This window comes from Macaca fascicularis, chromosome 18 (genome assembly GCF_037993035.2).
Source record: "Macaca fascicularis isolate 582-1 chromosome 18, T2T-MFA8v1.1".
Classification (NCBI taxonomy): Eukaryota; Metazoa; Chordata; class Mammalia; order Primates; family Cercopithecidae; genus Macaca; species Macaca fascicularis.
This window is the reverse complement of record NC_088392.1, coordinates 56,092,228-56,105,038: the sequence shown is the minus strand read 5'-3', so window position 1 is coordinate 56,105,038 and position 12,811 is coordinate 56,092,228. Positions and strand designations below refer to the sequence as shown.

The window sequence follows — 12,811 nt, the reverse complement described above, 5'->3', positions numbered from 1 at the left end:
GAAATTAGATACTTAACAGACCACTTGGAGTAGGGTGCTCAGAGTATGCTGGCCTTCATGAATTGTCCTAAATGGCACTCCGTAGTCCTCTTGAGTAGGAAGGCCTGTTTTTAATTGCTGTGCCAGGATTTGTGTGTGTGTGTGTGTGTGTGTGTGTGTGTGTGTGTGTGTGTATTTATTTATATACTATATATGTATATATTTATATATATACGTATATATACACACACATATATTAAGCAAAACCAAATAAAGATAATTAATGTCTTTTCTCAAACATTAAAAATGTGACAAGCTAGTTATATGTCTTCACATGAAGTCACCAGCAATATCACTCAAGCCTGGCTAAATCAAAATCTAGGAGTTGTGCCCAGGAGTCTGTGTTTTAGAAGCTTGCCAGGAGTCATGCTGTTGCCCAGCAGGATTAAGAACCCTGGAGGATAAGATTAAAGACCACTTAGGAGCCTTCTTCCCTCTCCTTTTGCCTGTGAAAGAAAATGCTGGGAGCGCTCTTTTTAGTAATGGCAGAAGCCTAACTGAGATAGTACCTCCAAAGCATTGGTTCTTAATTTTTAGTGATAGATCCATTCTTTTATTAAATTAATGTATTTATCTAACATCTCCTCTGTGCCAGACACTCTCCTGGATGCCAGGGATGCAGTTGTTTGTAGGACTACCTAAGCTCTACTCCCAGAGAACCTCAGTTCAAGGGACTTACATTACAGAGAACTTTCTTTCATGTAACAAATAATCATTGAGTATACACTGGCTCTGATATGCTTCTAAGAGCTTTGCAAATGTTTCACTTAATCCTCCCAACAATTTCATAAGATGGATACCATTATTCATAATTTTTTTTAATTAGGAAGCTGAGGGAAAGTGAAGCTAAGTAATTTTCCCAGGTTTATAACAGTGAGGTTAAGTAACTTGCTTGGGGTCTTAATCCTGCAAATCCTTCTCAGAAAAATTCACGCACAGGCATATTTTTTGCATGAAATTTAGAGGCTTTCCAGATTCCCTTAGATATCAGATCTAGGGCCCCTTCCCTAGAAGGTGACAGCTATGATATTGTTAATAAACACTAACAATTAAGGTCTTGCCGTCATTAAGCTCTGAATACAAAACATACTTCTACTTAGCCTTTTTTTTTTTTTTTTTTTTTTTTTCTGCTGTAGTTTATCAGCTTTTGTCCTCTCACATCACTGGACTTGTCTCTTGATCTTTTCTGTCTTTCATTACATATTGCATGCAGATATATTTTGAATATTTCATTGACTGCCCTTCTCATTTTGTTGCTCCCAGGTTACCTTTATTCCCCTACCACCAGACAGTTTGTAGTTGACTGACACCATGTGCCTTTTCATTGCTCTAAGTTTTTTTTTCAAAAATGTGTCTAAACATTTATACTAGTGTCCAGTTAAGATCTGTCTTAGTTTTCAATTTTTTTAGGTATTTATTATGATTCTCACTTGCCTAATTTCTTTATAATATAGTATTATTCTATATTTGTTTTACATCATTTGTATAAATGCTAAGTATTACAGGGCTTGGCTTGTGAATTTGTGTCTAGATTTCTGGAGGCCAGGGTTTTCCTTTGCGTAGTATGAGGAACTGTGAATATCTTCCTCCTCCTATGCCTTATGCAATCTTAAATCTGTTTTTCTGTGAAAATAAGAAAACGTTGACATGGGCATATTTTATACAGTGCTGTTGTGTATATAAACTTACCTATCTGCGTGTTTAATAATATTATTAACCACCTAGCAGAAATTTGGCTGCCAGTGGATAGATTTCTGTATGTTACGTACTTATTCTAGTATCAATGGTACCTCTGCTTGACCTAGTCCCAGGGAACCTTATTTCTGGAAGATTATTCTGCTTTAAATTTATCCGTAATGTTGTTTTTCTGATCTTCTCAGTATATAGTATAGTTATAAATTGTAGCTTAGTTTGAATTCATCTTAGAGAACATTGAAAGGAAAGAGAATATTTATGAAGGCAGTATTTTCTACCTTTTCAGAGATTTCTGAATTTAAATAAAGAAGGCAATGGCCAAATACCCAAAAACTGTATTCAACGTTATTTCCCTTTCACATTGAGGATTTTTAAAAAGCAAAGGTTAAAGTGGTTTTCACTGAGGTGTTGTTTGCATCAATGTTACTATGACTATATTTCTTCACTTAAATGTGCTTTTTCCTCTGGAAATGTTCTCTCTCCTGCTTATCTTTCTCATTGCCTGTACCCCAATTTAACTTCATTTAGAGCAGCATGTTTCTCTACCATCTGATGCTGACAATGTAAATTATATGACAGAAAACAGTGATTTACAGTACCCTTGACTGTAACTCTGTTTAGATTTGCCTTAAGACCTGAACATCATGCTCAATTATTTCTTGATTTTTCGGTACCTGTCATGTATGGAATGTCTTCACAGTAAGAGATCTGCATGAAAGAATTTAAAAGTCTTGCTTCACACAAATGTAAGCTGGTAGAATAACTTTGATAACCCCGAATATGTTCTGTTATTATTTAATGAAATTTCCATAGACAGATGCCAAAATAAGGTGATTGAGTAATACTTCTTAGATTAGTTTAAGAAAACCAATCTTTGGAACTCATTTCAATTTCAGAATTTGATGAATTTCATTCATTTTCCATTGATCTTAATTTCTTGGTTCTCTTGTATCCTCCAAAAACTATATAATTTTCTATTATAAGAGCATTTTTCTACTTCTGGATTTAAAAAATATATATCCTATCTGTTATTTTGCTTTTCTGCTCATATTTTCTAATACTTTGTTGTATGTAATTTTCTTATTCCTTTACTAACACTTGGTAAGGCTCATATCTCCTTATTTTACAAAATAAAAATCTAGACTGTTCTTAACCAGAAGTAGAGTTTTAGTTGAGATTATAAAAGCAGCAAAGAAGTATCATCATTATAAACTGGTTTACATAAATTAAGCATGTTAGTGATTATAAATATTTTCTAATACTTTGTTGTATGTAATTTTCTTATTCCTTTACTAACACTTGGTAAGGTTCATATCTCCTTGCTTTACAAAATAAAAATCTAGACTGCTCTTAACCAGAAGCAGAGTATTAGTTGAGATTACAAAAGCAGCAAAGAAACATCATCATTATAAACTGGTTTACATAAATTAAGCATGTTAGTGATTATAAATGTAATTTGATGCACTTACTTCTATTGAACACTGCATTCCTGAGAGATCCCAGTTGTACCTTTCATGTTTTGTGGTTGAGCAATAATTTCTTATCTCTAATTTCTGTACAGGCTGGGCATGTCAAGAGAGGAATCTGTGAAGCTCACTACTGGACCAAACAATGCCGGAGCTCAGAGTAGTTCTTCATGTGGGACTTCTGGCCTTCCAGTTTCTGCACAGACACCCTTGGCAGAACAACAGTCAAAAAGCATGAAAAGCCCAGCTTCTCCAGAGCCCGGTTTCTGTGCTACTCTTTGCCCTATGGTAGAAATTCCAGCTAAAGATATAATGGCAGAATCGGAGTCAGAGGATATCTTGATCCCTGAAGAATCTGTAATTCAGGAGGAAATTACAGAAGAGGTAGAGACTAGTATCTGTGAATGCCAGGATGAAAATCATAAGACAATACCTGAATTTTCTGAGGAGTCTGAAAGTCCAACCAATTCTCATGAAGAACCCCAAACAGCACCTCCTGAAGATAACTTGGAGTCCTGTGTTATGATGAATGATGTTTTAGAAACTTTGCCTCATATTGAAATTAAGATAGAAGAGAAGTCAGAATCGCCCCAGGAAGAAATGACAGTTGTTATCGATCAGTTAGAAGTCTGTGATTCTCTTGTTCCTTCCACTTCATCTGTGACTCATGTCAGTGACACAGAACGTAAGGAGTCAGAAACTGCGATAGAGACCAGTACCCCCAAAATAAAAACAGGGTCATCTTCTCTAGAAGGCCGGTTTCCAAATGAAGGAATTTCTGTAGATATGGAGCTACAGAGTGACCCTGAAGAACAGCTTTCAGAAAATGCCTGCATCTCTGAAACGTCCTTTTCTTCGGAGAGCCCAGAGGGAGCCTGTACCAGCCTGCCTTCCCCAGGAGGGGAAACACAGTCCACATCAGAAGAATCATGTACTCCAGCCTCCCTTGAGACAACATTTTGTTCTGAGGTGTCTAGCACTGAAAATACAGACAAATACAACCAGAGAAATTCCACTGATGAAAACCTTCATGCATCTTTGATGTCAGAAATCTCTCCAATATCCACTTCACCTGAACTATCAGAAGCATCTCTTATGTCCAATTTACCATTAACATCTGAAGCATCACCAATATCCAACTTACCTTTAACATCAGAAACCTCACCGATGTCCGACTTACCTTTAACATCAGAAACTTCTTCAGTGTCTTCCATGCTTCTCACCTCTGAGACCACTTTTGTATCCAGTTTGCCACTTCCTTCAGAAGCGTCTCCAATTTCTAACTCTTCCATAAATGAGAGAATGGCACATCAGCAAAGAAAGTCACCTTCTGTATCTGAAGAGCCGCTCTCCCCGCAGAAAGATGAGTCTTCCGCCGCTGCCAAACCTGTGGGAGAGAACCTTACCTCACAGCAGAAGAATCTATCTAATACTCCCGAACCCATCATAATGAGTAGTTCTTCCATTACTCCTGAAGCATTTCCGTCTGAAGATTTGCACAATAAAACCCTGAGTCAGCAAACTTGTAAATCCCATGTTGACACTGAGAAGCCCTACCCTGCTTCGATTCCAGAACTTGCTTCTGCGGAAATGATAAAAGTTAAAAATCATAGCGTCCTGCAAAGAACAGAAAAAAAAGTGTTATCTTCACCATTGGAATTATCTGTCTTTTCTGAAGAGACAGAGAATAAGGGAAATGAGCTTCCATCTGCTAAATTACAGGACAAGCAGTATATCTCATCAGTGGATAAGACTTCATTTTCAGAAGGCTCTAGAAATAAGACACACAAGCAAGGGAGTACACAGAGTCGGTTAGAAACCTCACATACTTCCAAGTCCTCAGAGCCCTCCAAGTCACCTGATGGGATGAGAAATGAAAGTAGAGATTCAGAGATATCAAAGAGGAAAACTGCAGAGCAACACAGCTTTGGAATCTGTAAGGAAAAGAGAGCTAGGATAGAAGATGATCAGTCAACCCGGAACATGTCATCTAGCAGCCCACCTGAGAAAGAACAGCCTCCAAGAGAGGAACCAAGGGTTCCCCCTCTCAAGGTATGGTATTAAACAAAAGACAATTCCGTAGATAGGCTTTTCCTATTTAGAAGCCTAATTTTTCAAGAATAATTAGATTTTCTTCCTTCTAGGTTTTATGCAGCAATTTATAATATCATCCTCTAATAGTAAATGATCTTCTTTATGACCTTGTGTTGAATTCATAAAAGCAGTTTAGATACATGCATATGTTTAGACCCAGCATTAAAGAAAAACGAATTAAAGAAAGAGAATAGGGCTGGAAATGTCTCCAGGCCACTGAGACCCCTGGGTTTATGGGGATTTCCAGGTGTAGGGCAGAGACCTGTGTGAACCTGGGAACATGTGAAAGATGACGTAGCGTCCTATGAACGTTCTTGAGAGAACTTACGGCATAAACCCAGTATAATTTTTTTTGAGTTTCTACCCTCTGTCATTTATACTGACTTGATGCTTTTATCTAAGTGCATTTATACTGTTGTACCGTAAAGTGGATTATTCCATCATAGCATTGGTCTAGAATTATAAACATCTCAAGCTTCTTGAATAAAAAAATATGCTCTATCTGTAGATATAAAATGTATGAAATTTTCATTTTATATATGACTCATGTTCTCCACAGGCTGACTTTAAAAGTATGGTTGTACTTACTCTTTTTAATAAAGCAACCTCTAGTAAGCAAGATTCTAGAGGTCTAAAAGATGAGCATTAAGTTCAATTAAAAACTCACTATGCATTTTAATTTCTGAAGCAATAGAAATAATAATAGAAACTTTTCATAGGAGATATTTTTAAACATGCCAGTCTGTCAAAAGCTAATTTTCAAAGTCATATGGACTTTATGTAAAGATAGATAGATAGATAGATAGATAGATAGATAGATAGATAGATAGATAGTAGATAGATAGATAGATAACAACATGAGGGAAATTTGTAGTCATGGAAATGTTCTGTATCTTAATTGTATCAATGTCAGTATCCTGGTTGTGATATGTCAGAATCTTGCAAGATGTTACCATCTTGCCATATTATTGAGCACATAGTTAGCAAATTAAGCACTGTGAAGAAAAGGTAAATACTACAAGAATATTTGATGTTTGGTCTTAAGAGCTCTTGCTTAAGGATATTTAAGTTTAATTATTTAAAATATGTTTAATTTTTTACACTAGGAAAAATATTAAAAGAGCAAATTGAATCTTCTCCCCAAAATTATCCTTTCTTTTCTTGGCCTTTGGAATAGAAGAGAGACTTCACAAGCAGTTTGAAAATGAGAAACAAATGGGTGCAGCACACCAACATGGCACAAGTGTACATATGTAACAAACCTGCACGTTGTGCACATGTACCCTAGAACTTAAAGTATAATTAAAAAAAAAAAAAAAGAAAATGAGAAACAAGATAGCTCAGGAAGACAATTTCATCTATCAAAGTTCCAAAGCATAATTCTAAATTGATATATATAATCTGGAAAAAAGGGAAACAGAATACATGGAAATAGCACCGAATGAGAAGCCCAAAGGCTCTAGTCACTCACTGGTTATATGACTGCAGGACAAACTGCTTTACCTGCACAACCTCAGTTTCCTGAACTGTGAAATGAGGGATGTCAACTAGAGTCTTTCCAGCTCTACACAGCCATGTCTAAGAATGCTTTTAGTGACTAGAGCAACACAGCCTTGCTATGGAATGCTGGCTGTTAGACCTTGTGCCTCATGAATTTGGTGATGAATCTGTGAGTCTCTTAATTACCAAGAATTGGTAAACAGTATGGGTTGGGACATTTACAAAATTCAGCAGATTGTGGATTACCAGTATCAAAAGAAACTGCCCAATGCATAAATTCTTTAGAGGCAGAAAATCAGAGTTTCCCTTGCTTTTATGCAAATGTAATGATAATACAATCCCTTTGGAAAACAGAACACTCTGACAAATGTAGTCTCATTCCATCTTTAAAACAGCTCTTTGAAGGAAATAGACCAGAAATAACTAGTCTCATTTTACAACTGAGTTTACAAACTTCTCTTGTGTTCTTATGATACATGTATAAAGCAGCATGCAAGGTAGCATGGGAGTGCATAAAAATCATACAGCATGGCACATGTATACATATGTAACAAACCTGCACGTTGTGCACATGTACCCTAGACCATAAAATATAATTTTTAAAAAAAGGAAAAATCATAGAGTTCTTGGCTCAGAGAGGTTATTGGAGAAACTGAGGTACACAGTGATTAACCTAGGATCACAGTTCCTTTGCGTAAAGTCAAAATGAGAGTTCTAATTGTATCTCAGTCAGGGCTTTTTTCTTTGGGTGAAATTAAGACAGACAAATAGAGTTGAAGTTCCAGTTTTTTATGCCACTAAAAAAGATAATTTCAAAATTAAATATCTTGAAGTCTTTTTAGCCTGCTGTAATTCTAGAAGCATGAATTTTGTATCCATTTATATGACACATTAAGAAGATGCTTCATTTCCATTCCAAATGAAGTTACAATGGATGTTTTTGTAGATTAAAACAGATTAAAAACTTAATTTTTTATATTCATGCTACATTTCTTGTTGCTTTATACCCTAAAGGCACATCCAGGGATTTAGGTGTAGTTCATGGCACATTTTGAGATTATCTTTTCCCTTGCATTATCACCCTCTACGTGCCTCCTCTGTGATCATATATGAAGCACATTATATATATTTTTTCTCTCCTTTTAGATTCAGCTTTCCAAAATTGGGCCACCTTTTATAATCAAGAGCCAACCAGTCTCCAAACCCGAGTCTCGAGCATCCACTAGCACATCCGTCAGTGGCGGGAGGAACACAGGAGCCAGGACCCTCGCAGATATCAAGGCCCGGGCCCAACAAGCTCGGGCCCAGCGAGAGGCTGCTGCAGCTGCTGCTGTAGCTGCTGCAGCGAGCATTGTCTCTGGAGCCATGGGAAGCCCAGGAGAGGGTGGAAAGGCGAGAACCCTGGCACACATCAAAGAACAGACAAAGGCTAAGCTCTTTGCAAAGCATCAAGCTCGAGCCCATCTCTTCCAGACCTCTAAAGAGACCCGGTTGCCTCTGCTCAGCTCAAAGGAAGGGCCTCCAAACTTAGAAGTCTCTTCTACCCCTGAAACAAAAATGGAAGGTTCGACTGGTGTCATTATTGTCAATCCAAACTGTAGATCTCCTAGCAACAAGTCTGCCCACCTCCGGGAGACCACCACTGTACTACAGCAGTCTCTTAACCCAAGTAAACTTCCAGAAACTGCCACTGACTTATCTGTGCATAGTTCTGATGAAAACATACCTGTGTCACATTTATCTGAGAAAATTGTTTCATCTACCTCTTCTGAAAATAGCAGTGTGCCCATGCTTTTTAATAAAAATTCTGTCCCTGTATCTGTTTGCAGCACTGCTATATCGGGAGCAATTAAAGAACATCCCTTTGTGAGTTCTGTTGATAAATCCTCTGTCCTAATGTCTGTTGACAGTGCAAACACTACAATTTCTGCTTGTAATATAAGCATGTTAAAAACCATCCAGGGAACTGACACTCCATGCATAGCCATTATACCAAAATGTATTGAAAGCACTCCCATTTCAGCCACTACAGAGGGCTCCAGCATATCAAGCTCCATGGATGATAAGCAGTTACTAATATCAAGCAGCAGTGCTAGTAACTTAGTCTCCACTCAGTACACCTCTGTGCCAACTCCCTCCATCGGAAACAATTTGCCAAACCACCTCTCCGCTAGCTCTGTCTTGATTCCCCCGACGGGAATTAACAACAGATTTCCTCCTGAGAAGATAGCCATACCTGGGAGTGAAGAACAGGCCACTGTATCCATGGGTACCACTGTGAGAGCAGCCCTCAGCTGCAGTGATTCCGTAGCGGTCACAGACTCTCTGGTCGCACACCCAACCGTTGCAATGTTTAGTGGAAACATGCTGACATTAAACTCTTATGATAGTCCTCCCAAGTTAAGTGCTGAAAGTCTGGACAAAAATTCAGGGCCTCGAAACAGGGCAGATAATTCTGGAAAACCTCAGCAACCACAAGGGGGCTTTGCACCAGCAGCCATAAACCGATCAATTCCGTGTAAAGTCATCGTTGACCACAGCACCACGCTGACCTCCAGTTTGTCTCTGACTGTCTCCGTTGAAAGTTCAGAAGCCAACTTGGACCTGCAGGGCAGGCCAGTGAGGACAGAGGCATCCATACAGCCCATGGCGTGTCCTCAGGTCTCTGTGATTAGTAGGCCTGAGCCAGTTGCCAGTGAAGGTGTAGATCACAGTTCCACTTTCATTGCTGCTTCGGCAGCAAAACAAGAGTGTAAAATATTGCAGGCCACCTGCACAAGTCTCCGAGAATTACCCCTTGTTCCAGATAAATTAAATGAGCCAACTGCTCCTAGTCATAACTTTGCTGAGCAGGCACGTGGCCCAGCTACGTTCAAAAGTGAGGCAGACACAACCTGTAGCAATCAGTATAACCCAAGTAACCGGATTTGCTGGAGTGATGATGGGATGAGGAGCACAGGACAGCCTCTGGTTACTCACTCGGGTTCAAGTAAACAAAAAGAATATCTAGAGCAGAATTGTCCAAAGGCTATCAAAACTGAACATGCCAGCTACTTGAACGTGTCCGAACTTCATCCCAGGAATCTCATAACAAATGTCGCTCTTCCTGTGAAATCTGAACTTCATGAAGCAGACAAGGGCTTTAGAATGGACACTGAAGACTTCCCCGGCCCTGAGCTGCCTCCTCCAGCTGCAGAGGTAGCCTCTAGTGTACAACAAACACAGAACGTGAAAGCTTCCACCTCGAGCCCCATGGAAGAGGCTATTTCCTTGGCTACCGACACCCTGAAAAGAGTCCCTGGTGCAGGGAGCTCAAGCTGTCGCCTGTCCTCTGTGGAGGCTAACAACCCGCTGGTGACGCAGTTACTACAGGGCAACCTGCCTTTGGAAAAAGTGTTGCCGCAACCCAGATTGGGAGCCAAGCTTGAAATCAACAGGCTTCCGTTGCCTCTTCAAACTACCTCAGTGGGTAAAACAGCGCCAGAGAGAAACGTTGAAATTCCGCCCAGCTCTCCAAATCCAGATGGTAAGGGCTACTTGGCAGGGACTCTTGCACCACTCCAAATGAGAAAGCGAGAAAACCACCCCAAAAAGAGAGTAGCTAGGACTGTAGGAGAACACACTCAAGTTAAATGTGAACCAGGAAAATTGTTGGTGGAGCCAGATGTTAAAGGGGTGCCTTGTGTCATCAATTCTGGCATGAGTCAGCTGGGACACAGCCAGACATTTAAGCAAGAATGGCTAAACAAGCACTCCATGCAGAACAGAATTGTTCACAGCCCTGAGGTCAAACAGCAAAAGAGACTGCTCCCCTCGTGTAGCTTCCAGCAGAACCTATTTCATGTTGACAAGAATGGCGGCTTCCACCCTGACGCTGGTACCTCACACAGACAGCAGTTTTACCAAATGCCTATGGCTGCCAGGGGCCCCATTCCTACTGCAGCTCTATTACAGGCCTCTTCCAAGACCCCAGTGGGGTGTAATGCATTTGCCTTCAACAGGCATCTTGAACAGAAGGGATTGGGAGAGGTTAGTCTTTCCTCAGCACCTCACCAGCTAAGGTTAGCCAACATGTTATCCCCCAATATGCCCATGAAAGAAGGTGATGAGGTGGGAGGCACTGCACATGCAATGCCAAACAAAGCGCTAGTACATCCGCCGCCGCCACCGCCTCCCCCTCCCCCTCCCCCTCCACCCTTGGCTTTGCCCCCGCCTCCCCCCCCACCACCTCCACTACCTCCACCTCTCCCTAATGCAGAAGTCCCATCCGATCCAAAACAACCTCCAGTTACCATGGAAACCACTAAGAGACTTAGTTGGCCACAGTCCACGGGCATATGTAGCAATATAAAATCGGAACCTCTTTCTTTTGAGGAAGGTTTAAGCAGCAGCTGTGAACTGGGCATGAAACAAGTTTCCTATGACCAGAATGAAATGAAAGAACAGTTAAAAGCATTCGCACTAAAAAATGCAGATTTCTCTTCCTATTTGCTTTCTGAGCCACAAAAGCCTTTTACCCAATTAGCTGCTCAGAAAATGCAGGTGCAGCAACAACAGCAGCTCTGTGGAAATTATCCAACAATACACTTTGGTAGCACGAGTTTCAAAAGGGCAGCATCTGCAATTGAAAAGTCCATTGGGATTTTGGGAAGTGGCTCCAATCCTGCCACGGGCTTGCCTGGTCAGAACGCTCAGATGCCCGTTCAGAACTTTGCCGACAGCAGCAATGCAGATGAATTGGAACTGAAATGCTCTTGCCGGCTGAAAGCCATGATTGTGTGCAAAGGCTGTGGGGCCTTCTGCCATGACGACTGCATAGGTCCTTCAAAACTCTGTGTAGCATGCCTGGTTGTACGATAAGAGATGAGTGAAAGATGCAGTATCCCTTTTCCACACGGAAAAGCCAAATAGCATCAGCAGCAACACATCGAATAATGCAGTGGTTTCTATCATGCTAATTTATTTTGCTTTGAAGCAGGTACCTTTTCTCTATGGCATTATTTTCTTGCATTTCTCATAAAGGGGAGGATGCATTCCCAACTGAATGGCTCACTGGCATGTCTTTTACATGTTCAGCTGCCATTCCTAGCTTTGGAAAGTTTCTTTCTGTCCATGTGTATACAAGTCAATGCCCCATTTTTGTTTTTCTTTTAACCCCGGTGTAGATAGGAAAAGGAAATTTTTAATTACTTAATAACCAGAAATGCAGATATATAAAGAGAATGAGAGGAATGATTTAAAGTGGTTATGCATTTTTCTATAGATGAGCCATTACAGCAAGGAATTTTACAGTTGACTTTTCTGGACCTAGCTTTACCACAGTGATTAAATCCTATTTAGAAAGGGGAGTCTGATTTAAATGTGTGATTCCTTGTATTTACTCCTATCACAAAAGATATATGAAAGGAGGTATGCCATTGATGAAATCCACTATCCTGAGTGTTACCTTTCCTCCTGTTTTACTCTTTCTCAAAGACTATGGCAGAATATCTGGATCTTCCTTGGATTTTGTACACATATTGTAATGAAATGTGTCCTACATCTGAAATTGCAGCATGGGACTCATGCCCAGCAATCTGGTTCTAGCCCTTTGACACCTGATCATATGAAATCAATTGGTCAGCCAATAGCCATAAGCCCAGAGGATTTTAGAGCTTCATGTATGGCTTTTAAGAGTAGGTTTGGGAAAAAAAAAAAAAAAAAAAGGCCCTAAAATTCAAAGCAAGGAAATAAAATGCTATATATGAACACATAAATGTGTTGATAATGTAAATATCCTATTCATGGTAATCAATTACTAGATATTAAAATGGGGGGGTGGAAATCATTGTAGCCCTTTATTGATGACACCCGTGCATTCTGGCTTCAGACCTTGCAGAGGTTGGCCCTCTCCTTTTAAAAGTGTCATTGATGATAAGAGGGACTACCCAAGGCTAAAGCATCAACATTTTTCAGAACAATTATTTTTCTCATTATTTACAACCTATATAATTCAACCCTTGTTTCAAAAAAAAAAA

The 12,811-nt window shown here is 39.8% G+C and overlaps 1 protein-coding gene across 2 annotated transcripts in view; it reads left to right on the top strand.

The window, feature by feature from the left end:
- The window catches only part of ASXL3 (ASXL transcriptional regulator 3), a 176,265-nt gene extending 163,946 nt beyond the window's left edge, over window positions 1–12,319 (top strand). For both annotated transcript variants that reach the window (XM_065533939.2, XM_065533938.2), the window contains 2 exons: window positions 3,296–5,252; window positions 7,941–12,319. In XM_065533939.2, the coding sequence (XP_065390011.1) occupies window positions 3,296–5,252; window positions 7,941–11,654 (5,671 nt within the window). In that variant the 3' untranslated portion in view covers window positions 11,655–12,319. The remainder of the gene's footprint in view (window positions 1–3,295; window positions 5,253–7,940) is intronic.
- The last annotated feature ends 492 nt before the right edge of the window (window positions 12,320–12,811 follow it).